Source organism: Dothidotthia symphoricarpi, assembly GCF_010015815.1.
Source record: "Dothidotthia symphoricarpi CBS 119687 unplaced genomic scaffold P153scaffold_10, whole genome shotgun sequence".
Taxonomy (NCBI): Eukaryota; Fungi; Ascomycota; class Dothideomycetes; order Pleosporales; family Dothidotthiaceae; genus Dothidotthia; species Dothidotthia symphoricarpi.
In genome coordinates this window covers 800,447-822,460 of record NW_022985017.1, presented here as the reverse complement: position 1 = coordinate 822,460, position 22,014 = coordinate 800,447, and the positions used below count along the sequence as shown (strand labels likewise).

Sequence of the window (22,014 nt, the reverse complement as noted above, 5' to 3'; positions counted from 1 at the left end):
GTGTAAGTTTTTTCTTTGAGTCTCGGCGTGTGGTCGAAAGTACTGTGTAGGGGTGTGAGTTCTTTTTGTTTAACGGCGATCGATGCTTTCAGCATGTATACACGTGGTAGGATGAGGGGGCGTGTGTATGGAGCTTGAGAGTACATGTCCTGTCGTTTGTTGCGTTCGGGGCTTCTACCTTCACACTCAATCAGTGGATAAGGAGGAGATCAGCTTAGGGCAAAGGGCCTCTGACACAAGTGTACCATTATGAGTTCCGGCGTGGTAATTTTTGATTTTCATAACTCGGCACCTAACTGCCTCCCAAGGCGTTGTAACATCTAATGAAGAACAAAGAATTATGTTGAAATACCGCTCTCCCACCTCCCTACTTATCAGTCTCTAATGCAGTCTCCTCAGCCCCTCAACCAAACCCTTCACGCTCTCGACATCGACGCCCAAGCCCTCGCAAGCCTTCTTCTGCAGCTCCTCGTCAATGTCCAGGAACCTTTCTATCAGCTCTCCGTCCACAAAGCGCGTCGGTTCGTCTTCTTCTCTGACCTGCGTTTTGTATGCGCGGTACTTTGCGAAATCGACGTCTCCTGGCGCGACGACAAGGGTGCCCAGGTTGGCCTGCAGTGTCATGAGCAGGTTCTGGTAGTCTGGAGAGATGAGACCGAAGAGGTAGATGGAGCCCTCAACCTGTTGATTCTCTGTTAGCATCCCGTCTAGAGCTGGCAGTAGTGGGGGAAGGGTAAAACTCACAGTCCCCATAAACGCCCTCGGGATAACCGCCGCGTCCGCTGCAGTTGCAACGTCAATGCGACGTATCCTGTTCACCATCTCGCCGAGCAGCATCTCAGAACTCATGTGCAATCTTTTCTTATCCTCATCAGTGACGCCGTTGGGATCGCGATACAGCACGATCAGATTCCCCTCAGCGTCGCTTTCCAGATAGGTGTTCTCGTCTACCTCTGCCACAGCTGTCGCCCACGTAACCTGGTAGTGTCGAGCGACCTCGACGAGTTTGTCTAGCTGCTCAGCGTCACCCTTCTGGTACTCGATGATGACGAGCGATTTCATCAGGTCTGCGATTGTGATGCAGGACCCGTTGACTGTGATGTCGATAGGCGCTGTTGAGCAGCGGAAGGTTGCAGTTTTGACGAGGTCGGGTTTACTTTGCGTTTTGAACTCGACGTCGTACACAACGATTGTTTTGATGAGCGCGGCTACGATCTTGCCTTCGCATATGGCGAGACACCTGCAGCCGCCTTTAACGGCGAGTTCGGTGACGAGCTTGAGTTGTCGATCTGGCGTGACTTCGAGGATGAGGATGCGACCTCGTTCTGCGGCTGTGTTCTGGTCGTCGAGATAGGCTGTGCCGACGACGAAGCGCTCGGCAGTAGAGCCAGAGCCATCAGGGAGTTTGCAGCGTATCACGCACTCGATGAGCTCTTCTTCGTTGAGAGGGTAGGTGTCGAGTTCCTTGAATTGTATCTCATCGACGAGCTTGAAGTGGCTCATTAGGATCTCTTCGCCGCCCTTTAGTATCCGCTTGATTGTGCCTAGGCCGAAAGCTTTCAGGCTTGACGAATATGCTATTCGACGGACAGTCTCATCGAACTTGAGGGTCTGTACATGGGTTGTGCGTTCCGTGTCTACCAGTGCGATGCGTAGGTCTCCTGAAGTTGCGATGGCTACGGAGCCAGGGTACGCTTCCGCGTTGAATGGACAGACAGTCGTTGCTTTCTCTGCTGTGACAGCGGAGTACACCAGACGTCCTTCTGAGGCGTAAATGAGCGAAGGATGTTCGCAAGTCGCAAACACATTATAGAGCCCATCGCCACGGGGTAGAGCACGGAATGTAGCTTCGCGTGTTCCAAGAACTATGCTCTTTCTACCCGACAGTTCGATGCCTGATGGGTCAAAAGAATAGGTCACCACGTTTCCATCTGCTAGTGCGACAAAGAGAGTGGGTGGCTGCTCTGGGAATATCTGAGTGAGCAACAGCGATCGTGGAACGGAGTCCTCTGAGACCTGAACGGTTTTGATGGTTTCCAATGTGTCGAGGGAGCAGATGGCAAGCTGCGAGTTTTTCCAAAATCCAACAAAGCATATTGGACTCGAGCCAGGTGGGAGTGCCACGCAAGCCACCTGGCTCTCCACGCCAAAAGTCTTCTCCTTGACCACCCTCAATCCGTCATCCAGGCTTAGCGAAACAACAGCGACACCGCCCAACGAGACCAGTATGTGGCTGTCGTTGGTAGATGCTGCTGTAATTGTCTGTCCACCAGTGGGTACCCACTCGGACACCATGAAGCCATCTTCTAGATCGCAGATTCGAGCCCGTTTGTCTGTGATCTGCAGTATCCGGCCCTGCGATATGTTCGCCGCAGCAAGAGTGGTCTCGTCTACCATTAGTGATGCCCACTGTTCTACCTCTTCTACCTCGCCCTCGGGATCGAAACGGAAGACACGCGTTTCGTCGATGAAGGTAATTAGAAGGGTGTCATCGTTATCAACGGAGGCGTTCGACCTGAGACTAAAAAGCCCAGAAACATGCTCCATCTCCCCCAGCACACCAAGATCTTCAAGACCGACTCCACTACGAACGCTTCGGAGACTTCCATCTTGATAGGCACCGCTTCCCGTAACAATTCTAGCTTGGCCGGATGAGTATTCGTTTGTCTGACCCTCGCCAGATCTGTTTCCCATATCCATGATGGTGAAATCCAGGACCGGAGCGATATTTGAAAATGTTTGCACAACCTCCATTGCCTTTTCCTCGATTCTAATAACCTGAGAATCGCCTTGATGCGATCCGACAAAAACGTATCCTGCGTCTAGATATATGAGAACTGATGCTCGAGATGTCTGTCCGATAACATCCAGCTTCCACGATTGGACTCTGTTATCTCCATCGAGGGTCAGCATGAAGAGATACAAGCGGCCATAGTCATCAGCTAGTACGAATCGTTGTGCGTCAATGCGTTCCCAGGCTACAAAGATGGTCGCCTCGTCGAGTGGTTCGGTCTGCAGATCTCCAGTCTCATGGTCGTAGTATCCAATGGAAGTCTCTCCAATCACTATCAACCCGCTTGAAGGTTCCTCGAGCGGTATGAGATGACTGGAACCCAGCTCGAGATCTGCTCTGCAATTCTCTCCCTCCTCTATCTCTACAGAATCCCCGCCAGCAAAAGACAGCTCGCGAACCTTGAGCTTGACCTGGCTGTGTGTGTCTTCGTATAAAAGTGCGAGCTTTGGTTTGTCGTCGTGTGATTTTGGCCGTAGGAATGCTGATGAGCGTACAAACATCTCTGACAGTCGGACCGGCTGAGGCTCCCCAAGATGAGCAATGTCGGCCTCCTGCTTCCTCTTCTTTCCCCTCTGTACCAGTGGTATAACGGTGATTATGCCCTCGTAGACTTCAACTGTCATGAACCGTCCGGTGGGATCGACGTGACATCTCTCTCCAGTCTGCGATTCCCTTGCTGCATTATCGGCAACGCTGGCAAAAGACTTCTCTGTCTGGAGCTGCTTCTTCTCTGCGTTCCATGAGAGAGTGAAGTACATGAATCGGTCGGTCCCCACGAAGAGATGGTCGGTTGATGACAGAGCTGGACGGAGCTTCTGGAGCATGGTGACTTTGCCATAGATGGCTTTGGAGTGCTGGAGAGCCAATCCATCGGCGTTTTGCGTGTAGAACTCAAGCCTATTAGCTTTGCTGCCAGGGAGTTAGCATCGCCTTGGAGATTGCCTCTCTGCACCTGTTTGCTTACGCGACGACCAGGCAGTCCTCATCTGAAGTCAGAAAGTTCAACTTGAGGGCATGGCGGACGCTGCTTGGGCGGTGGATGGGCGCAATATACGCCATGGCAATTCCCTGGTTAATCTGTAGCTTCGAGAGTCAATCGATGCAAGAGACACAAAGTTAATGGCGAAGGGCTGCACCATCTCGGATGTACTCCGTCATTATCCCCGTTGCTTTGCTGCGGGCTGGCCCATGCACGCGAGTTCGCGTCCGAAACGCGGGGCAAAACTTTTGGCAGCCGCGAGCGACTCACCTCCAGCTGCGACGACACGCGACAGCGCACACCATGGCTCGTAAGAACGGCCTTTGATGAGCACATATTTTGTCACCTCGATTGCTAACTTGCATGACTAATTCAGCAGCAATGGATGTAGAAGATGACGACCCCGTCGTGGCCGAGTACGATGTCTATATTACACCCGAGATGGAGCAGCAACAGCTCTATGTCCTGCAGTACCTGAACCGCCCGCCAGACCATCCGTTCACCAAGGCGACGAACAGTCAGCCCTCTGAATTGCGCGTCAAGAAGGAGTCTGGCTTTATCGAAGTCGATGTGCCGATCAATATTCGCCAGAACTACAACCGACCCGCAGGTGTGAGATGGGGTGAAGCCATGCGCAAGACAAAAGGCTTTGGTCAGAAGGCATTCGGAATTGCGTCTGGTTTCGAGCGGACCATGCCGCGAACAGCCAACAGGCCTGGCGTAGGCGAGGGAGCACCAGCAGCACCAATTGCGACCGAGGACGACGACAACTTCGACGAATATGTCACCCGCTTCGAGGACGCGAACGAGAAGGGCCATGTGCTGAACACGCAAACGTTTGGCGGCCAGATCCAACCTGACGACAGAAAGGGGCCTAGCTATATGCTTGGGACGTTCCGTGAGAGTAGGCTCAGCTTTGGTAGAGAACTATGGTACCCACGCTGACCCATTGTAGACCAGCTTCACCTTACCCGACTCAATGGTCTCGTACAGCTTCGGACCCAGTTCCACCACGTCGATGCCACAGCCCAACTAGACGCTGTAGCCCGCCGCCGCGAGAAGGAGTCGCAAGAGGGCGCGAAGCCCGCAGAGCCCAAGGCCTTTCTTCCAACCGTTAAGAAAACTGGAGGAGACACTGCTGCTGAGATGGTCCAAGCTTTCATGAAGTCTGCGAACCAAGAGACGTGGAACAAACTGCAATACTCCGACGAAGACGTATGAGATTCTCTGGATTGGTACAGAAGGTGCGCTGACGTATAATCGCAGTCAGAAGTAGCATTTGACTCCTATGCTGAACGCCTGTTTCTGCAAGAAATCGCCTCAGCCCCTAAGCTCAAATCTAACCTTAGCAATGATCAATTCCTTGATGCCATTAGTGCCCCATCAAGCAGTAAAGGAGCGAAGAAAAAGGCAAGCACCAAGCAGCGTCAGGACGACACGTTAATCGAGATTTCAGACGAGTCAGACGAAGAGGATGATGGTGAGCCGCACGCGAGTTGAAAGTGTCAGACTTAGGCAAGCATAAGAAAAATGATCACGAAAAGTGGGACCATTTATACCCAAATATACAGCAAGATACCCAGTAATAACATTCCAAGATCCGAGTCAAACCTATGTTTGCAGAAACTAGGGAACATAAAGTTGTACACGGGTGATCAACGACCTGCATGGATGTGTGCAGAATCTCGAGTATTTTTTGAAGCTGTAGTACCACCTTTCCAGCGATTGGCGTATTGTTCCTATCCACCAAAAACGTGGACTGAAGACGCTTGCAGCTGAACATGTTGCTGGCTCTCTGGATTGGTCATCCAAATATCCTACACTAAATGACAGTGATATGGTGTCGAAGCAATGTCATGCTTCTGCTACTCTGACTTATAGCGGTAAAGTAAGGTATCGATGATATGCTGAGAGTAGTCGAGCTGATCAGACGGATAACAGTAGTTTCAAAATAATCTAAACACTCCGTGACTCGATAAATTGATAGCTTCTCCTCCTGGCGTTGTCTCCTTATTCGCCCGTGCGTTCGGCTTCGGAATTACCCACTTCCGGCCCCACGAAAATCTTCTCGCAACCCCATAAACAGTTCCGGACAACCACCTTCCTTCGACATTTAGGTACGACGTCGAGGTTAGTGGTTGCGCACCGACTCTCATCCAGGATGCGTTCGAACACTCGCTTGCTCATTCGCAGCGCGGTCGGTGGTTATGCTTTCAAAGCTGCTCACTCGCCCAGCTCCTCGGATCGTGGTCACCTCGGCTGAGGATGCGGAGACCGCTGCCAGCCGTCTTCAGCAATACTCGCAGCGCAGCTCAATTTTGATCATCGCACTTTGATACGAACTACTCATACCATTAATCATTACAGGATGCGGACCTTCGCGGCAATGAGTTCCCCTTTGGTGAGGGTAGCACCAGCTGCAGTGCGCTGCAGTTCGCGGAGGTGCTTCTCAAGCTCTCAGAACTTGCAAGCCACATGGGGGTTCATAGGTCTCGGACGGATGGGTTAGTCTTTCTCCGTGCTCATATGATGGAGCCTCGTACTAACCTTGTTGCCAGGGTATCCTATGGCGAAGAACCTTCGCGCAAAGATCCCAGTCGAAGACACGCTTTTTGTGCACGATGTCAATACCGCCGCCACAAAGCAGTTCCTCGAGGAAAATCCTCAAGGTGTTCGTGTCGCCGACAATGTACGACAAGTTGCAGAGAAAGCGGTATGTTCACCCACCTTTCTCATTATCCTTTGCATGATGATAGAATATTGTTCTATCCATGATCTAAGTTGGGGGTCACTTGTGACTCTTATTCTGATTACACCAAATTCATAGCCAATCCTCTGATGCATACATACCTTCACAACCCGCTTATCAAGTCTCACAATGAACTATTTGACTGACTTGACACAGGAAGTCGTCATCACCTCTCTGCCAGCACCTCAGCATGTTAAGGACGTGTATGAGGCTATGCTGAAGCCGGCAACTCTGCTGAAAGATGGTGTTAGCAAGGAGCGTCTTTTCATCGATTGCTCGACTATAGATCCCAAGACATCTGGAGCTGTAGCTGAGTCCGCTCGTTCCTCAGGCCAGGGAACGTTCATTGATGCCCCCATGTCTGGCGGTGTCGTTGGCGCTCAGGCTGGTACTTTGACGTTCATGATTGGTGCTGCTCCAGAGGTTGTCGACCAAGTGACTGCAGTACTGTCGCTGATTGGTCGGAAAGTGATTCATCTTGGAGAGCAAGGATCAGGTCTCAAGGGCAAACTTGCAAACAACTACCTTCTAGCACTGAACAATGTCGCTACTGCGGAAGCCATGAATATGGGTGTTCAGTGGGGCCTCGATCCAAAGGCGCTTGCGAACATGATTAACATTAGCACTGGTAAATGCTGGCCAAGCGAAGTCAACAACCCAGTACCTGGTGTGATTGAAGGATCGCCGGCAAGCAGGGGATATGACGGAGGCTTTGGGGTTGCCCTAGCCAACAAGGATCTGAAGCTTGCGCTCAAGGCTGCAGAAGATGCCAACGTAAAGCTTGCGTTGGGAGAGTCAGCGAGGGCGCTCTATGACGCGGTAGAGAAGGCGGAGAACTGCAAGGGCAAGGACTTCTCTGTTGTCTACAGATATCTAGGTGGCAAAGAATAGACAGATGAAAATCAATTCTATGAACCTTACCCAATGTTCTGGTGCTTTCTGTGGTTCCTGCATTTGTGATGCTCGCCTGCGCCTCCCTCGGCTCACGCCACTGCACCGCCACATTGCTAATGCGTCATAGGACATGATCACCAGAGCTCCGCAGCTTAGCCCAGGCGACAAAGCCGCGACACCGCGACACCGCGACACCCCATTTTCTCCACACGGCAACAACTCTCAGTCGTTCATCTTCACCAACTCGCAGCAGCAGGACTATCATCACCATGTGCGGCACCGACTGCTTCTTGATGCTCCTCAGCGTCCTCTTCCCACCTATTGGAGGTAGGTCTCATCGAGCTCCAGGCAGCCAACTTCTCCGCAATGAACCCAGAAGCTAACAAACCACAGTATGGGTCAAGCGCGGCATTTGTGGCGCAGACTCCCTCATCAACATCGCACTTTGCTGTCTAGGTGTGCTGCCCGGCCTGCTCCACGCTTGGTACATCATCCTCAAGCACCCGGAGACGTATGAGCCACAAGCCTACCAGCAAGTGCCTGACGGCGAGCGCGGCGACGGACGAACCACGTATTATGTTGTGACGCACGAGCAGCCTGGGCGACGAGGCCAGCCAATGCACCCCACAAGTTATGGAACTGTCGGTGCGCAGCCGAGCAGTGGACAGTTCCCCGGACAGCAACAAGGCTTTGTGCAGCAGAAGCAGGATAAGGTCAGGGCGAAGCAGGACAAGAAGGGTGCGCAGCTATCGAATCAGGGTCAAGGTGGACAAGGAAGTTCGAGTCAACCTGAAGGTCCGCCGCCATCCTATGCAGCTGCCATCAAGGGAGATCACAAGGTTCAGAACCCATAGGTTGACGTGGATAGACGTATGATATGGGGTTGGATTGGATATGGGTATGGAGTTTAGGATATAGTACTTGTGGGGCTTGGCGCTTAGGTCGATTAAGCTGGTCTATGAAGCCTCTTTGAGAACTGACAAGATGTCAACATTATGTTTTAATTCATTGCATGCTTTTTCAGAGATCCTATCAGTGTGGTCGACGATGCGCAGTGTGGAGAACCGTGTAAGATGTAGACGGCAAGGATTCGAAGGTTACCTGTGGCATGAACCTCCTCGTGCATCAAACATTTGCAACCTGGGTCTTTGGATGCACTCCTGGAAAAACATATGGTCTAGAAATTGCTCTGGCACTCTGCAGACTGGAGAGCTTCTCCGTTACTGTAATCAACCGATGTCCGGCATTAGACAGTCGTATTTTGTTAATCGCTTTGATAGACACGAGAGTCTTCTGGAATACGAAAGTCCGGACCTGGATCATGTTTCCATAGAAACACATGGCAGATTGCGAAAATTCGATGGCAACTCACGTCCAGGGAGATGTTCAGCGATGAAATGTGGCAGTACAACTAGTTAATGTAACTATCCCTGCAAACTCAAAACAAAGCAGGATGGCCAATCAAACCTACTCCAACACCCACCACCCAACAAGAATGGGATGTTCGTTGGTGTGGGTGGCCTGATTTGACGACATATATACATTGTCTATCCGCTCGATTAAATTGTGTCTAAACAACATAGCCACCCTTCTCAACAAAGTGTCTGTCGAAATGTCTCCTATGAGTGCAGGCGGAGGATGCCGCGGTACACGGGAAAAAGAACCAATTAAGCATTTCCCGCCGCGTCATGCAAGCGTTTGCCAACGCTGAACATACGCACAAGACCCAGTTTCAAGCCCGGCCAAGCAAGGTCAAGCCAGTGACGTGTGAACGTCGTATATTTCACCGCCCACAGAGCGAATGCCGCGATGCATCATAGGTAGTTGTATACACCGAATCCCATGAGTTGTGTGTTTTTCGCCCGAGCTATGAAGAGCATAGTGTCAAAATCAGGGTTTAGTTTTTGAGATTAGCTGTGGCTGTGGCAGGACGCGCACTGGCTATTCGTTGGCTGTGTGACGGTAGTGCGTATAGGGATATCCAGGCTTTTGTTTAATTACCCCGTTATCCCTCGCTCCTCCTCTGTTGCCCACATCTCTCTCGTGTCGCGAAACCAACATCCCAAGCATAAATCCTCGGCCGAGGCCACAATTACACTCGCGCCATTCTCCGGCAAAATTGTCCCGATCGAAGCAGCTCCACTCCGAAGATCATAGGTCCTCGCTGTTGCCACACTAATGCGTGAGTGGAGTCCCAAATCAACGCGTCGCTTCCGGCCCTTCGATTCATCACGCCTCCTACACGACACCAACTGACCTTGGATATGAATTTAGACACCGTACGAAGACAGGCGCATCGCGTCGCCTCGCAAGGTGGTGATATCAACCCCAACTACAATCCATTCGCCCGAGTCCGGTCGAATGACCCACAATCAGATGTAGAGAACCAGGTGCATCGATCGCGTTCAACCCGGTCAGAGGCACACGTAACGCCAGCCATGGAAGAGCAGAGACGACTTGGGAGAACAGAAGCAGAGAACGAGTTTGCACCGCACCATCACGATACTGCACCTGTTGAAAGTACAACGGGAGGCTCGGCAGTACTTGGATCTCATCCACATGACCATTCATCAATGTCCCGCCGTGAACAAACAGAGGTCTCCAGTGGTAGTACTGCCGCCGAGTCTACCGTACAAAATGGTACTGGTGTTGCGAAGCGAGGCAAGTTCAAGGGCATGTTCAGAAAAAAGCATGACGGTGAAAAAGATGCAGAGCTCGAACCTGTTGATTCTGAGCAATTGTCCATGGAAGAGAGGAGAAGGAAAGCGCTCAAGGCCAAGATCCCCATCGGCAAACAGATTCGCTATGTCATACTCGGAGCTTGGATCAACGTCCTTCTCATCTTTGTCCCTGTTGGTTTCGCAGTCAACTACGCCCATCTCAACAAACCCGTGGTGGTTTTCATCGTCAACTTCGTTGCCATCATTCCGCTTGCGGCTATGTTGAGTAACGCAACGGAAGAACTGGCCATCCGAGTTGGTGAGACGATGGGTGGACTGCTCAATGCAAGTTTTGGGTAAGCATTGTCTTGGGTGAATGTTTTACGATAATGAAGATGTCTAACAATTCTCAGAAACGCCGTCGAGCTGATCGTGTCCGTCCAAGCTTTGATTAAGAACGAGATCACCATCGTCAAGACTTCGCTTATCGGCAGTATGCTTTCCAATTTACTGCTTGTCTTGGGCATGTCGTTCTTCCTCGGAGGTATGAACCGTCTGGAACAGTTTTTCAACGTGACTGTTGCGCAAACTGCATCCTCCATGCTCGCGCTTGTCATTGCTGCACTCATCATTCCTACTGTGTTTCACAACATGATTGCGGAAGACGACTCAACGGAGGGCGATGCCATGAAGAACCAGGAACTGGTACGTACACACCTCTCATCTTCGCGACGAATCTTGCTGACCATGCCGATAGTCCCGCGGAACTGCCGTCATTCTTCTTTTTGTGTACGCCTGCTACCTAGGATTCCAACTCAAGACTCATGCTACCATGTACAACACACCCAGCCAAAAAGTACCCAAACGCAAATCGACCAAGGTCGAAGAAGGTGCTGCAGCACGTGGCATTGCTACGATCGGTGCTGGTACCGCCGCAGCTTCCGGGGGTGGCGTAAACCTCAAGAGTCTTCTCAAGCACCCTGAGGAGGAAGAGGAGGAGGAGGAAGATGATTTCGAGACACCTCAACTCTCCGTCCTCGGCGCCATCATCACTCTCACTGTCTCGACTACTCTTGTTGCGTTCTGCTCCGAGTTTATGGTTTCCAGCATTGACGGCTTAACTGCGACTGGAGCTGTCTCGACCACCTTTGTCGGCCTGATCCTGCTGCCTATTGTCGGCAACGCCGCTGAGCACGCCACTGCTGTCACTGTCGCGATCAAGGACAAGATGGACTTGGCTATCGGTGTCGCAGTCGGCTCCAGTATGCAGATTGCGCTGCTTGTCTTCCCGCTTATCGTTCTTCTCGGCTGGATCTTGGGCAAAGACTGCATGACCCTTTACTTCGATACCTTCCAGATTGCTACGTTGTTCGTCTCGGTGCTACTTGTCAACTACCTTATTCAGGATGGCAAATCTCGTAAGTTTTGCAACTACTCAGTATCACTATTTGAATGAACGGATTACTGACATGATCGCAGATTGGCTCGAAGGCATTCTTCTCATGGCAAGTTATATCATCATTGCACTTGCAGCCTGGTTCTATCCGGATCAGCAAGAAACTTGCTAGAGCAATGGTTTAGCTGCTTCTTTTCTTGGTGTTTGGTGTGGCACTGCTAAGGCCTGTCGTTTAATTTGCATATCCTAGATACCCCAACTGTACATATGAAGGGCACAATTTTTCAATAACAACCCTTAATGTTTACCGTGCATCTTTCATCTGGCGCTTTCTGTGCAACAGCCTGGTGATGTGTTGTGTTCTTGCGTGTGCACGTGGTAGAGAGTTGTGACGGTCGGGAGGGAAGATGTGACTGTTGTTGTGGACGCGCCTTCCTTGTGGGGAAGTATGATGGAGCTAACACAATGTTTCTCACAAGGATTTCCTTCCCTTCGATACCCTTTTCTCACCTGCGGGCTCCATTGTGCCGACTACGATGGTTTTTCCACGACGATTTCGCGACATCATGAAGGGGCCCGGAGGTTCTCGGTGCATTCTATCACACAGGAGATGCAACATCTTCGGGCTTGTAGTGAGGCCTCCCTCTCTCACCATGGACATCTCCGCTGTAGGGAGGGCAGCACATCAACTCATACGTACGGCCTCACTCTCCTTCCTCGTCGATTATCTTACCTATCATGTCTCTCACTGGTACAGGGACACTCGGTGCCAGCATATAAGCCCGATTCACCCTACACTCCACCTTTCTTACACCATACTTCTCGCACTCATCATCATCACCCCTCGTCCTGTGCGTAGACCAGGCCGACAATCTCTACTACTTCTCGGCCTACTGACGACCGACCGACCAAGTTGCCCCCAAGCCTACAAGCCACCACTCACTTACCACTCGTACGTGCGTCCATTGCAGACATAACAACCACGATCGGAGTGGTCCTTCACCTACGGCTGCGGTAGTTTGGCAGCGTGAGGATATATCGACTGTAACTCACCACATCACTCCGTTTCCAATCCACCATTCTCTCGACGGGTCAGCTCAGCAACCAAGAAAACGCTCACACGAGCCGGAACTTCGTATTGACCTGTCCTATTCTCAGACCGCCGGCACATGGTCATTCAGGTATTCTTATCCCACTCTCACAAAACCTTCTCTAACCTCACTTCCAGTCAACACTGCTTAGCCTTACAAGATGAACGACGACATGACCAATATTGAGCAGCCTCCTCTGGACGTAGAGCCCATCCAGAATGGTACTTTCATTGGCAACGGTGAGGAGGTTCCGAGTTACGAGCGTTCGAGCACCTCCGCAGAGCTCAACGGCGAGATGGCTCAGCCCTATGACAGCCAGCAGGAAGAAGTCCACGAATCAATCGAGAACGACATTGAGCTCTACTCAGATGCCGTCGAGGCCATCATGGCTGATCAGCACGACAATGTTCAAGAGCAGGATGATACTCGCATGGACGACGCGGAAGTTGAACCTCGCATCCAGGATGCTGACGGAGAGGGTGCAATTCATGCTATGTATGCTTCAGAACATGAGCTTGACGAAAACATCGGCCATGCCAATCCACGAGCTGCTGCTGTTGACGTGCCTCGACGCAGTGGCTCCAACTTCCAGCCCGCCTACATCGAAGATGCATCGACGCTGTTCGTCTCCGAGCACGCTACTCCTGTGCCAGATGCAGTGACCCGGGCAGGCAGCTTTATGGACACTCCTCTATCAAACCATCCTACAGCACCTCCTCGGCCATCCGGCCCGCCTAAGTCGACCTTCGATAAGATCCTCAACATGCAGAAGAAATTTCAAGAGAAAAAGGCCGCTGCAAGTAAGCGAGCAGCATCGTATCAACACCGAAATGCGAACCCTGACAGTGAAACCTACCTGGAGGCCATCATCTCTGGACAGCCACGCTCTACGGGAGCAAGAGGTCCAAACGTTGATGAAGACGAGATGGCGAACAGGGAGGCCTCTGCAGAGTTTCAAAAGCAAAAGCGACACTACGACGAGCTGAGACGTAAGAACGGCGGTACGTTATCTTTCAGGCACGATGTGGAGTGGATGAAAATCAAGGGTGCCGAAGATGCGAGACGCAAGAAGCAGAAGCGGGATCTTGCTTATGCTCAGGAGGAAGGCGAGGGCGAGCCGGATCTTTTCCCAGAAGTCAATATCCCCATGATCGACGAGAGGGAGGACGAGTCTGACGATGATCTCAACTTTGATGAATTCGGTTCTGGATCACGCAAGCGTCAACGACGAGAAATGCCGCGTAAAGAGGCAAAACAAGTCTCCATGCAGGACGCAGAGCTTCAGAGTATGCGTGTAGCTCTAGAAGCTGACGATGATATACCCAAGAAGAAAAAGAAAGGACAGTCTGGCAATGACACATCCCAGGAAGCTACCAGTTCTTCCGGGAAGGGCAGAATCGCGAAGGTCAAGTCGACCAGGCCGTCAAAAGCAAAGGCACCCAAAAAGGCAGCTCCGAAGGGTGTTCGAAAATCTGCCAAAGACAAGCGCCAGGTCAATCACGCTATGAAGCAAGCATCGTCTCTGCTTGGTGCGAACGTCTTTGAACAACAGGCAGGACCAGATGCCATGGAGCAGCCGACATTCACGTCTACCAGAAGGAAAGCAGACGCCCTCAAGGAGCTGATCGCTAGTGTACCACTTGGTGATAAGAAAGCTGCCAGAGGCGACATGGTTGGTCTTCTGGCAGCCACGAAAGATTTCAATGGGCGTGGTTCTGTGAAGCCGCACGGAAACAGTGGGTGGATGGTCAAAGGAATGAAGACGTCTTTGAAGCCTTATCAGGTCATGGGCACAGCTTTCATGCGGCGGCGTGAGAATGATGAACAGGAGCCTAGAGGAGGCTTGATGGCTGACCAGATGGGGCTGGGAAAGACTCTCATGATGCTCGGTAAGTGGGATATGGCGTATCCTTATTATCATCGGTTGTAGCTGATGTATGCTAATATGTTCTAGCGAACATCGTCAACGGGCAACCGCCTAAGAGCGAACGAGGGCCAAGGACTACTCTTCTCGTCGCTAGCAACGCTCTTCTCAGCCAGTGGGCCGAGGAAATCATGCGACACACAAACTGCAACTTCAAAATCATGAGATACAATGCTGGCACACGAATCGACTCGTCTGTGGCTAGCAAGGTTTTGGGGGCCCATGATATCGTTCTCACTACCTACGGCGAGGTGATGAAGTCGTACCCCAAGAATACACCACCGATTGAGTGTCAGAGCGCTGAACAGAAGATCGCTTGGTGGAAGCAGGTCTATGAGGAGCAGAGGGGAGTCTTGCATAGTATGATGTTCTATCGCATCGTGCTTGACGAGGCCCAAGCGATCAAGAACCACACAGCACGCACCTCGATTGCATGCCGAGCCTTGATGGCGCAGCATAAATGGGCTCTCAGCGGCACTCCGATCCTCAACAGCCTCACTGAACTCTACCCCTACTTCAAGTTCCTCGGTGTCCCACACACGGGCAGCTTCAAGATCTTCAAGCACAACTACTGCGACACTAAGGATGCAGAGAACGCCGAACGCCTGCTCGTCCGACTCTCGCAGTTCATGATCCGACGTACTCACGCTGATTACATGTTCAACGCTCCGATTTTGAAGCTTCCTCAGGCTACGCAGACCACCTACTGGTGTGAGTTCAATTCGGTTGAGCGATGTATTTACGACATTGTTCGCCAGCGCTTCGCGAAGCGTCTCAACATGTGGGCGAAAAAGGGAGAACTTGAGAGCTCGTATAGTAATGCCCTAGTGTATGTGTCGTCTTTTTGTATTCGTAGAACGAGCTGACCATGTTTAGAATGCTTCTGCGACTTCGACAGCTGACTGCACACGTGCTGATGCTGCAGTTTGTTATGCAGGATCTCCTCGAGCGGGAAGACATTGAGCGAATCCGGGAAGTTGTCAATAATCAAGCGGCTGATAGTAATTCTCGACGTGGCCGTACGATCCTTGCAATCCGCAAGCAACTCGATCAACTTTCAGCATCCGAGAGGAAGAAGGGTGCTAAGTTGGCTGCTGACAAGGCTGCTCAGAAGGCTGCTGAGGCCAAGGGGCGAGCTACGCAGAACAACACCGGCAATGCAGACACCCAGTCGGATGAGGAAGAAATACAGGAAGACCCTGAACCAGAAGGCGAGGCTGAGATTGACGGGCTATCGCAGCAGAAGGGTGGCCGCGGCAAATCTGGCGAGGAGTTTGGCAAAACCTTCAACTTCAAGCCATTCCTGAGCAGCTTGAAGACGGGCGAGAGCTGGGAGAAGGTCAAGAAGAAGGCCAAGTGCTACTACTGCGGCAAACAACCCGAGCTCCCGTTTGTGACGTCCTGTGGCCATCTGATCTGCGGTGGCCTGTGCTTAGAGCAGTCTATGTTAGAGGCAGCCGAAGACGGGAGGGAACACGCTCCTTGCAAAGCTTGTGGTGTGACTCCTCAGTACGTTCATCCGTGCGAGCCCGACGAGGATGACGTCCCGGAGCCTCCCTCGCGTGGAACACGAACTGCGGCAGCGAAGAAGAAGGAACAACAGCGCGTGCGACGCGACCGGGAAGACATTGCAGAGGACTGGCTGGGAAAACTTGGCGAGGATGTCTTGCCGTCCGCGAAGACGATTGCTGTGAAAGCTCAGATCCTGAACTGGATCAAGGAAAATCCCGGCGTCAAGATTATCATTTACACACAATTCCTGGCCATGTAAGTAGTGGCTGTCGTGCATGTGGAATCCACTGACCATGATACAGGATTCGGATCTTGGCCAAGGTCTGCGAGAAAGAGGGCTGGAAGATTGAGCAGGTGAGTCCTCATTGCCCATTATGGCGACGACGTAGCCATTTTTAGTTGCAATCGGCGTTCATATAGTACCGCGAATGCCTCCAGCCCTCACTTTATCAAGAGAGAAGCGACTGACAACGTATGCAGTATCACGGCAAGATGAGCTTCGGCGCACGGGACAAGGCGATCGCTGCCTTCGCTAAGGATGCTGATGTTCGCATCATGCTGGCCTCGCTGCGCTGCGGAGGCTGTAAGTGCACTCATTCTCTGTGATTTATGGCTTCGCCTGCTGATCCGCCACAGTGGGCCTCAACTTGACCATGGCCTCAAAGGTCATCATGATCGATCCGTGGTGGAATTCTGCCTCAGAACAACAGGCTTTCTGTCGAGTCTTCCGCATTGGTCAACAAGACGAGACCTTTATGAGCCGACTGTGCGTCAAGGATACAGTCGATCAGCGCCTTATCGAGATGCAGGAGCGCAAGCAGAAAGAGATTGACAACGTCATGGAGGACGGTGGCAAGCGGACTGACAAGCAAGTGCTTCCCTATGCGCTCCCTTTGCGATGATAGCTAACCCATGTTTCAGGATGGACATTCGCGATCTCATGCGCCTGTTTGGCAACTTGGACAACGATTCGGAAGGAAAGCCTTTTATCATGGTCGACAACCCGGATCCTCGCGGTGGCTTCAGGGCTGACCGTGATGACGAGGGTTATGCCGACGATTTCTAGGATAAGGTCGAGGTTGGGCGGTTGGGCGTCTGGGAGTTGGATTCGTGCTCAGCGATGTTCCTGGAGCAGCGGGCTTGGCGAGGGATGGTTCTTCGACAGGGCTGACTGCTCTGAGTGGTTTTATTGGGCGTTGCTTACTGCTTACTTATTCCTTCGACAGGGTGCTGGTCTATGCTGCGTCCAGACTCTTCTACCTTTGCTTCTAGGCATTGCTGCGACATGTATCGAAAAACTCATGTTCCAAGTGCGAGTAGTCATGGCATGTGTGATGGATGCATGTATCGAAAGCGCATTCTCCAGCGGCATGGCAATCACTGGATTCACATTGTTTACCAACAGAAACTGGGAGGCGGATAGGCGTCGGTGACGTAGGTGGTATGGGGTGCAGGCGTGGGCGTAGATGGGTTGCCAATGTCCAAGTCGAGATAAGGGGTAGCGACGGTCCAATCACGGCGTTGCTGATAGGCATGATACCTACCTCCGCAGTTCAACTCTCACCAGCTCATGCACCCCCAGGCGTGAGGTCGCGATTGTCGCTATTCCCGCTTTGGCCTACCATGTTTGGCAGCCGCCTTGCCCTGGACCACGACCGACGACTCCCTCTGCCCGCTGATTAATGTCGCGCTGTGAGCGGTCGACGTGAGTGAAGTCTGTCAAAGCGCGCCCCGCCAGCCCGCACCCCACACTTTGCGGACAGGCAGGATCGCCAACCCCCAGCTGCCATGGACAGCACCAGCATCACGGGCGCCGACGCGCACTCGCAGCCTCCGCACACGCCGGCCAAGAAGGCGCGGCGGGGGAAGAGGCCTGACACGGCCGACGACAGCAACAAGAAGCGCCGCTGCATCTCCAGCGCCTGCGTGCCCTGCAGGAAGCGCAAGTCCAAGGTACGTACGCCGACGCCGCCGTCCACCTCCAACGCGCTGACACGTGCGACAGTGCGACGGGACCACGCCCGCCTGCTCCGCCTGCGCCGCCGTCTACATCACCGAGTGCATCTACGACCCCAACTCGGACCACCGCCGCAAGGGCGTCTACAAAAAGGACATCGACAGCCTGAAGAGCAACAACTCGACGCTGCAGACGCTGATCCAGGCCATCCTCAACTACCCCGAGGAGGACGTCGCCGACCTCGTGCAGCAGATACGCACGTGCGAGAGCCTGGACACGGTCGCCGACGCCATCGTCGCAAAGGAGAACGGCGACGACGACGACGATGAGCACGTCAGCCCCTTCTCGACGCCCGCCCTGCTGCCCTCGCAGCCGACCTTCGAGAGCCACCTGAGCGGGAAGATGGGCGAGCTGCGGCTCGAGGACGGCTCGACGCGCTACATCGGCGGCACCTCGCATCTCATATACCTGGGCAAGGGCGAGGAGACGGCCGAGTCGCCAGACGCCTACGCAGACGACCAGTACGAGCCCATGGAGGACCCCTTCTGTTCCTGGACGACCGTCACCTCGGACCCGGAGCTCGTGCAGCACCTGATCAGCATGTACTTTTGCTGGCACTACAGCTTCTTCACGACCCTGTCCAAGAACCTGTTCCTCCAGCAGTTCAGAATGGGCAAGCCCCGCCCAGGCTCAGGGCCAAAGACCCCCTACTGCACGCCGCTGCTGGTCAACTCCATGCTGGCTCTGGGCTGCCATTTCACATCATGGCCAGCTGCACGGGCTGTGCGCGACGACTCGGCCACAGCGGGAGACCACTTCTTCAAAGAGGCCAAGCGGCTCATCATGGAAGGCGACTTGCACGAAGTCCCCTCTCTGGCAACAGTGCAGGCTCTCGCGCTGATGTCTGTACGAGAGGCTGGCTGTGGAAGAGAAGCCAAGGGGTGGGTGTACAGCGGCATGTCCTTCCGGATGGCCTGCGATCTGGGCCTCAATCTCGGTATGCATAGCAACGACGCCATCGACGAGAATGAGGAAGATGCGCGAAGCATTACTTTCTGGGGCTGCTTCCTATTCGACAAGTGCTGGAGCAACTACCTCGGGCGTTTACCGCAGCTGCCAAATACCATCATCACGGTACCCAAGTTTGAGGTCTTTCCAGGCGAGGATGCCGAGACGTGGAGTGCAATCACCGACTCTGGAGTCAGCCAGGCACATTCGCAACCAAGCAGGACGCGCGCCGTTGCCCTCCAGATTTCGAAACTGTGCGAGATCTCTAGTGATCTGATGAACTCGTTCTACAATCCCATCGATATGGACAAGGCGAAGGGGAAGCAGGCTGAGCTGAAGAAGCTTAGTGAGATCCACGTGCGATTGGAGACTTGGAGGAGAGAGTTGCCCAAGGAGTTAGAGCCCAAGGAGGGAGGGCTGCCGCACATGCTCGTCATGCAGTAAGTCGCCAGTCTATGTGAACGCTAACACTCCCACTGACCTGTTCACAGCATGTTTTTCCAACTACTCTACATCCATCTCTTCCGGCCATTCCTCAAGTACAACCCGAATAACTCACCGCTCCCTGCAAATGTTTCTCCTCGGAAGCACTGCACACAAGCCGCTGCGATGATCTCAAAGCTACTCCGACTGTACAAGCGATCACACGGGATGCGGCAGATCTGCAATATCTGTGTGTACATCGCCCACTCGGCATGTACCATACATCTTCTCAACCTCCCTGAGAAGAACGCCAAACGAGATATCATTCACGGTGTGAAGCATCTCGAGGAAATCGCTGAAGGCTGGATCTGCGCCCGACGCACTTTAGGTACTATGAGCATTCTTGCCAAGCGCTGGAAAGTCGAACTCCCCGAAGAAGCTGCCGCTGTTCTCGCTCGAACGGAGGTTAAATTTGGACCATGGAACGAAGTCAGCACACCAAGAGCAACTCACCAAGAGCCAGTGCCGATCAAAGAACAGCAACTATCGTCGACTCAAACATCTCCAGCCCTCCAGTCTTACAGCATCGCCATTCCAAATGCAACATCACCACAATACTTCAACATGACGGCGAACATCAACAACACTTCCGTAAGCATAGAACCCTTCGCCCGTTCATCCGGCATACACTCCCGACCACCTTCCGCCGCAAATGCACTCGCTTACCCACGCATCCAGCGCCACCCGCACGATCCTCTTAATCAACAGACGCCGGCACACACACCTCAAGGAACAGGCCACAACCCAGCAACGCCAGCATCCACACAAGCCAGGCATTCCATAGACGGTCAAAGCACTGCTGGTAACTCGCCAAGCCAGTTCTTCGGGGGGGTAGACCAGTTGATACGAGAGGGTCAAGACTGGATATTCAGAGACCAGACTCAGCTTGCCGATGGCTTCGACAACTGGAACACCAATTACGAGGACATTGCGTCCTGGTTCGCCAGCACGGGGTCACCGGTTAATGGGTTTACCGCGGTACCTAATTCGGCGAGAGCTCCGAATATGAACGGTGGGCCTGTAGGTGGACCTCCAGCGCCCAACGGGTATGGGAATGGGAGTGTGAACGGAGCAGGTGCACTGAATGGCATGGGCATGCAGGGTTTCACGTATGATGAACGCAGTTGGTACGATTATCAGTGAGTGACGTCGGTACGAGACGAAGATCGGGGACGCTGAAAGTATTGTAAGTGAAGCGTAGGGGCCTTTTGTAGCCCACATATATGGAAGGTTTTCTTGGTCATGTATTATGTTACGAATGGAATGCACCACTGTTGTACGGGATTTGAACACGGCACGTCGCTATAGCAAGTGGGATCGCAATGGGATTCAGGGGTAATAATTTATCTATTCGTTCAGTTTATCCAATCTACCCAGTCTATCTTAGAGAACCAAACATCCACGCCATACTCATTTACCACACGCATGCGCACACGACACGCATGCGCACACGACACGCTCAGAATTATCAGTATATCAAGCCTCCCCACAACGCCTTCCCTCCCGACAAACACACAAGCCCAGAAAAAACAGAACCCCACCCCACAAAACCCCCCCCCATCTCCATCTACGCCCCCTTAAAACACCCACCCAGCCTCCCAAACACCTTCCCCGACCACCTCCCACGCCTCTGAACCCTCTCCCGATCCCGCTGTGCACGCGTAACCGGCCCCGTAAACAGCCTAACCTCGTCCCAGCTCGTCATGCGGGCCTGCACCGCCTCGCTGACCTCCACATCCCCCTCGCGCTCCTCGCCCAGCGACACCGACTTAAACGACGCGTCGCTCTGCTCCGTAACAGCACTGAGGCGCGACGGCAGCTGTCGAATGTTGCGCTCGTAGCCAGACGCGACAGTTGGGGGCGGGGACGAGGCGGTAGTGGAGAAAGAGGGGATAGGGCGCAGCCGCTGTCTTTGCTGTTGGGGCCAGGAGATATTCGGGGCGTTGATGAGTTTTGGGGATACGCGGGGGCGGGGCGGAGATAGCGGGCGCGAGGGGACGTGGAAAGAGCGCAGGTGCGTGTGTGCGCGGGTCAGGGCTGCGGTGCCGGCGGAACAGGGCGGGGTGAGTGTGTGTTGGGAGGGGGTGGGGGAGGGGGTGCGTGGCGACGACGCGGTGTGGGGTTGGGATAGGAGGCGTGTGAAGTCTAGGGGTGTGGGCGTCCGGGAGGCGACGGAGCGGAGGGGACGGGGGGGTGACGAGGCGCTGTCGTCGTCTTCGCCTTCTTCCGAGTCGTCTTCTACCTCGTTCGCGTCGTCGAAGGGCGACGCTGGTGTCGACCAGCTAGGGTCCTCGCTCTCGCCCTGGAGCCGCATGGCCATGGCGAAGTCTGGGTTCCTGGGGTGTTGGTCTGCGGTGTGGAGGATGCGAGGCTGCATGATGTGATGTGAAGTGAGACGAAAAGGGTATGTAGGCTTCAAAGTACAGTATGTCGAAGCAAAAAAGCGTATAAAAGTACTTGACTACCTTCAGGGTGTGATGAGGATGAGAGTTTAAACTTGAGCAAAACAGAATCATTATATATAAAAGTTCACATCTCAAAATTTGGTTCTGGCTTGAGTTTTTTTG

The 22,014-nt window shown here is 53.1% G+C and overlaps 8 protein-coding genes across 8 annotated transcripts; 6 read left to right on the top strand and 2 right to left on the bottom strand.

Moving 5' to 3' along the window:
• Nucleotides 1–251: 251 nt before the first annotated feature.
• P153DRAFT_431447 (DNA damage-binding protein 1) lies at nt 252–3,938 on the bottom strand. Its single transcript, XM_033672903.1, has 3 exons — nt 3,759–3,938; nt 745–3,703; nt 252–681 (listed from the first exon to the last, which is right to left on the bottom strand). The coding sequence occupies exons 1-3, from the start codon at nt 3,851–3,853 to the stop codon at nt 382–384; spliced, it is 3,354 nt and encodes a 1,117-aa protein (XP_033523892.1). The 5' UTR covers nt 3,854–3,938; the 3' UTR covers nt 252–381.
• Nucleotides 3,939–4,058: 120 nt separating this feature from the next.
• On the top strand, nt 4,059–5,123 carry P153DRAFT_366892 (uncharacterized protein). Its single transcript, XM_033668146.1, has 2 exons — nt 4,059–4,677; nt 4,729–5,123. The coding sequence occupies exons 1-2, from the start codon at nt 4,155–4,157 to the stop codon at nt 4,992–4,994; spliced, it is 789 nt and encodes a 262-aa protein (XP_033523891.1). The 5' UTR covers nt 4,059–4,154; the 3' UTR covers nt 4,995–5,123.
• A 756-nt stretch (nt 5,124–5,879) lies between these two features.
• Nucleotides 5,880–7,438, top strand: P153DRAFT_366890 (3-hydroxyisobutyrate dehydrogenase). Its single transcript, XM_033668145.1, has 3 exons — nt 5,880–6,277; nt 6,332–6,486; nt 6,679–7,438. The coding sequence occupies exons 1-3, from the start codon at nt 6,142–6,144 to the stop codon at nt 7,411–7,413; spliced, it is 1,026 nt and encodes a 341-aa protein (XP_033523890.1). The 5' UTR covers nt 5,880–6,141; the 3' UTR covers nt 7,414–7,438.
• Nucleotides 7,439–7,685: 247 nt separating this feature from the next.
• Nucleotides 7,686–8,270, top strand: P153DRAFT_357068 (uncharacterized protein; the record flags this gene model as incomplete). The annotated part of the gene is made up of 2 exons (XM_033666700.1): nt 7,686–7,743; nt 7,810–8,270. 2 exons carry the CDS (start codon nt 7,686–7,688, stop codon nt 8,268–8,270), a joined length of 519 nt encoding a protein of 172 aa, XP_033523889.1.
• A 1,410-nt stretch (nt 8,271–9,680) lies between these two features.
• On the top strand, nt 9,681–11,644 carry P153DRAFT_375955 (Calcium/proton exchanger; the record flags this gene model as incomplete). Its single annotated transcript, XM_033669620.1, has 4 exons — nt 9,681–10,432; nt 10,490–10,781; nt 10,834–11,494; nt 11,556–11,644. The coding sequence occupies 4 exons, from the start codon at nt 9,681–9,683 to the stop codon at nt 11,642–11,644; spliced, it is 1,794 nt and encodes a 597-aa protein (XP_033523888.1).
• A 1,412-nt stretch (nt 11,645–13,056) lies between these two features.
• Nucleotides 13,057–17,305, top strand: P153DRAFT_340405 (uncharacterized protein; the record flags this gene model as incomplete). Its single annotated transcript, XM_033665871.1, has 7 exons — nt 13,057–14,452; nt 14,518–15,316; nt 15,364–16,254; nt 16,302–16,353; nt 16,480–16,582; nt 16,636–16,867; nt 16,921–17,305. The coding sequence occupies 7 exons, from the start codon at nt 13,057–13,059 to the stop codon at nt 17,063–17,065; spliced, it is 3,618 nt and encodes a 1,205-aa protein (XP_033523887.1). The 3' UTR covers nt 17,066–17,305.
• Nucleotides 17,306–17,787: 482 nt separating this feature from the next.
• Nucleotides 17,788–20,590, top strand: P153DRAFT_375953 (pathway-specific nitrogen regulator; the record flags this gene model as incomplete). The annotated part of the gene is made up of 3 exons (XM_033669619.1): nt 17,788–17,952; nt 18,005–19,404; nt 19,456–20,590. The coding sequence occupies 3 exons, from the start codon at nt 17,788–17,790 to the stop codon at nt 20,588–20,590; spliced, it is 2,700 nt and encodes an 899-aa protein (XP_033523886.1).
• Nucleotides 20,591–21,014: 424 nt separating this feature from the next.
• On the bottom strand, nt 21,015–21,945 carry P153DRAFT_403271 (uncharacterized protein; the record flags this gene model as incomplete). Its single annotated transcript, XM_033671979.1, has 1 exon — nt 21,015–21,945. The coding sequence occupies exon 1, from the start codon at nt 21,822–21,824 to the stop codon at nt 21,015–21,017; it is 810 nt and encodes a 269-aa protein (XP_033523885.1). The 5' UTR covers nt 21,825–21,945.
• Nucleotides 21,946–22,014: the final 69 nt, after the last annotated feature.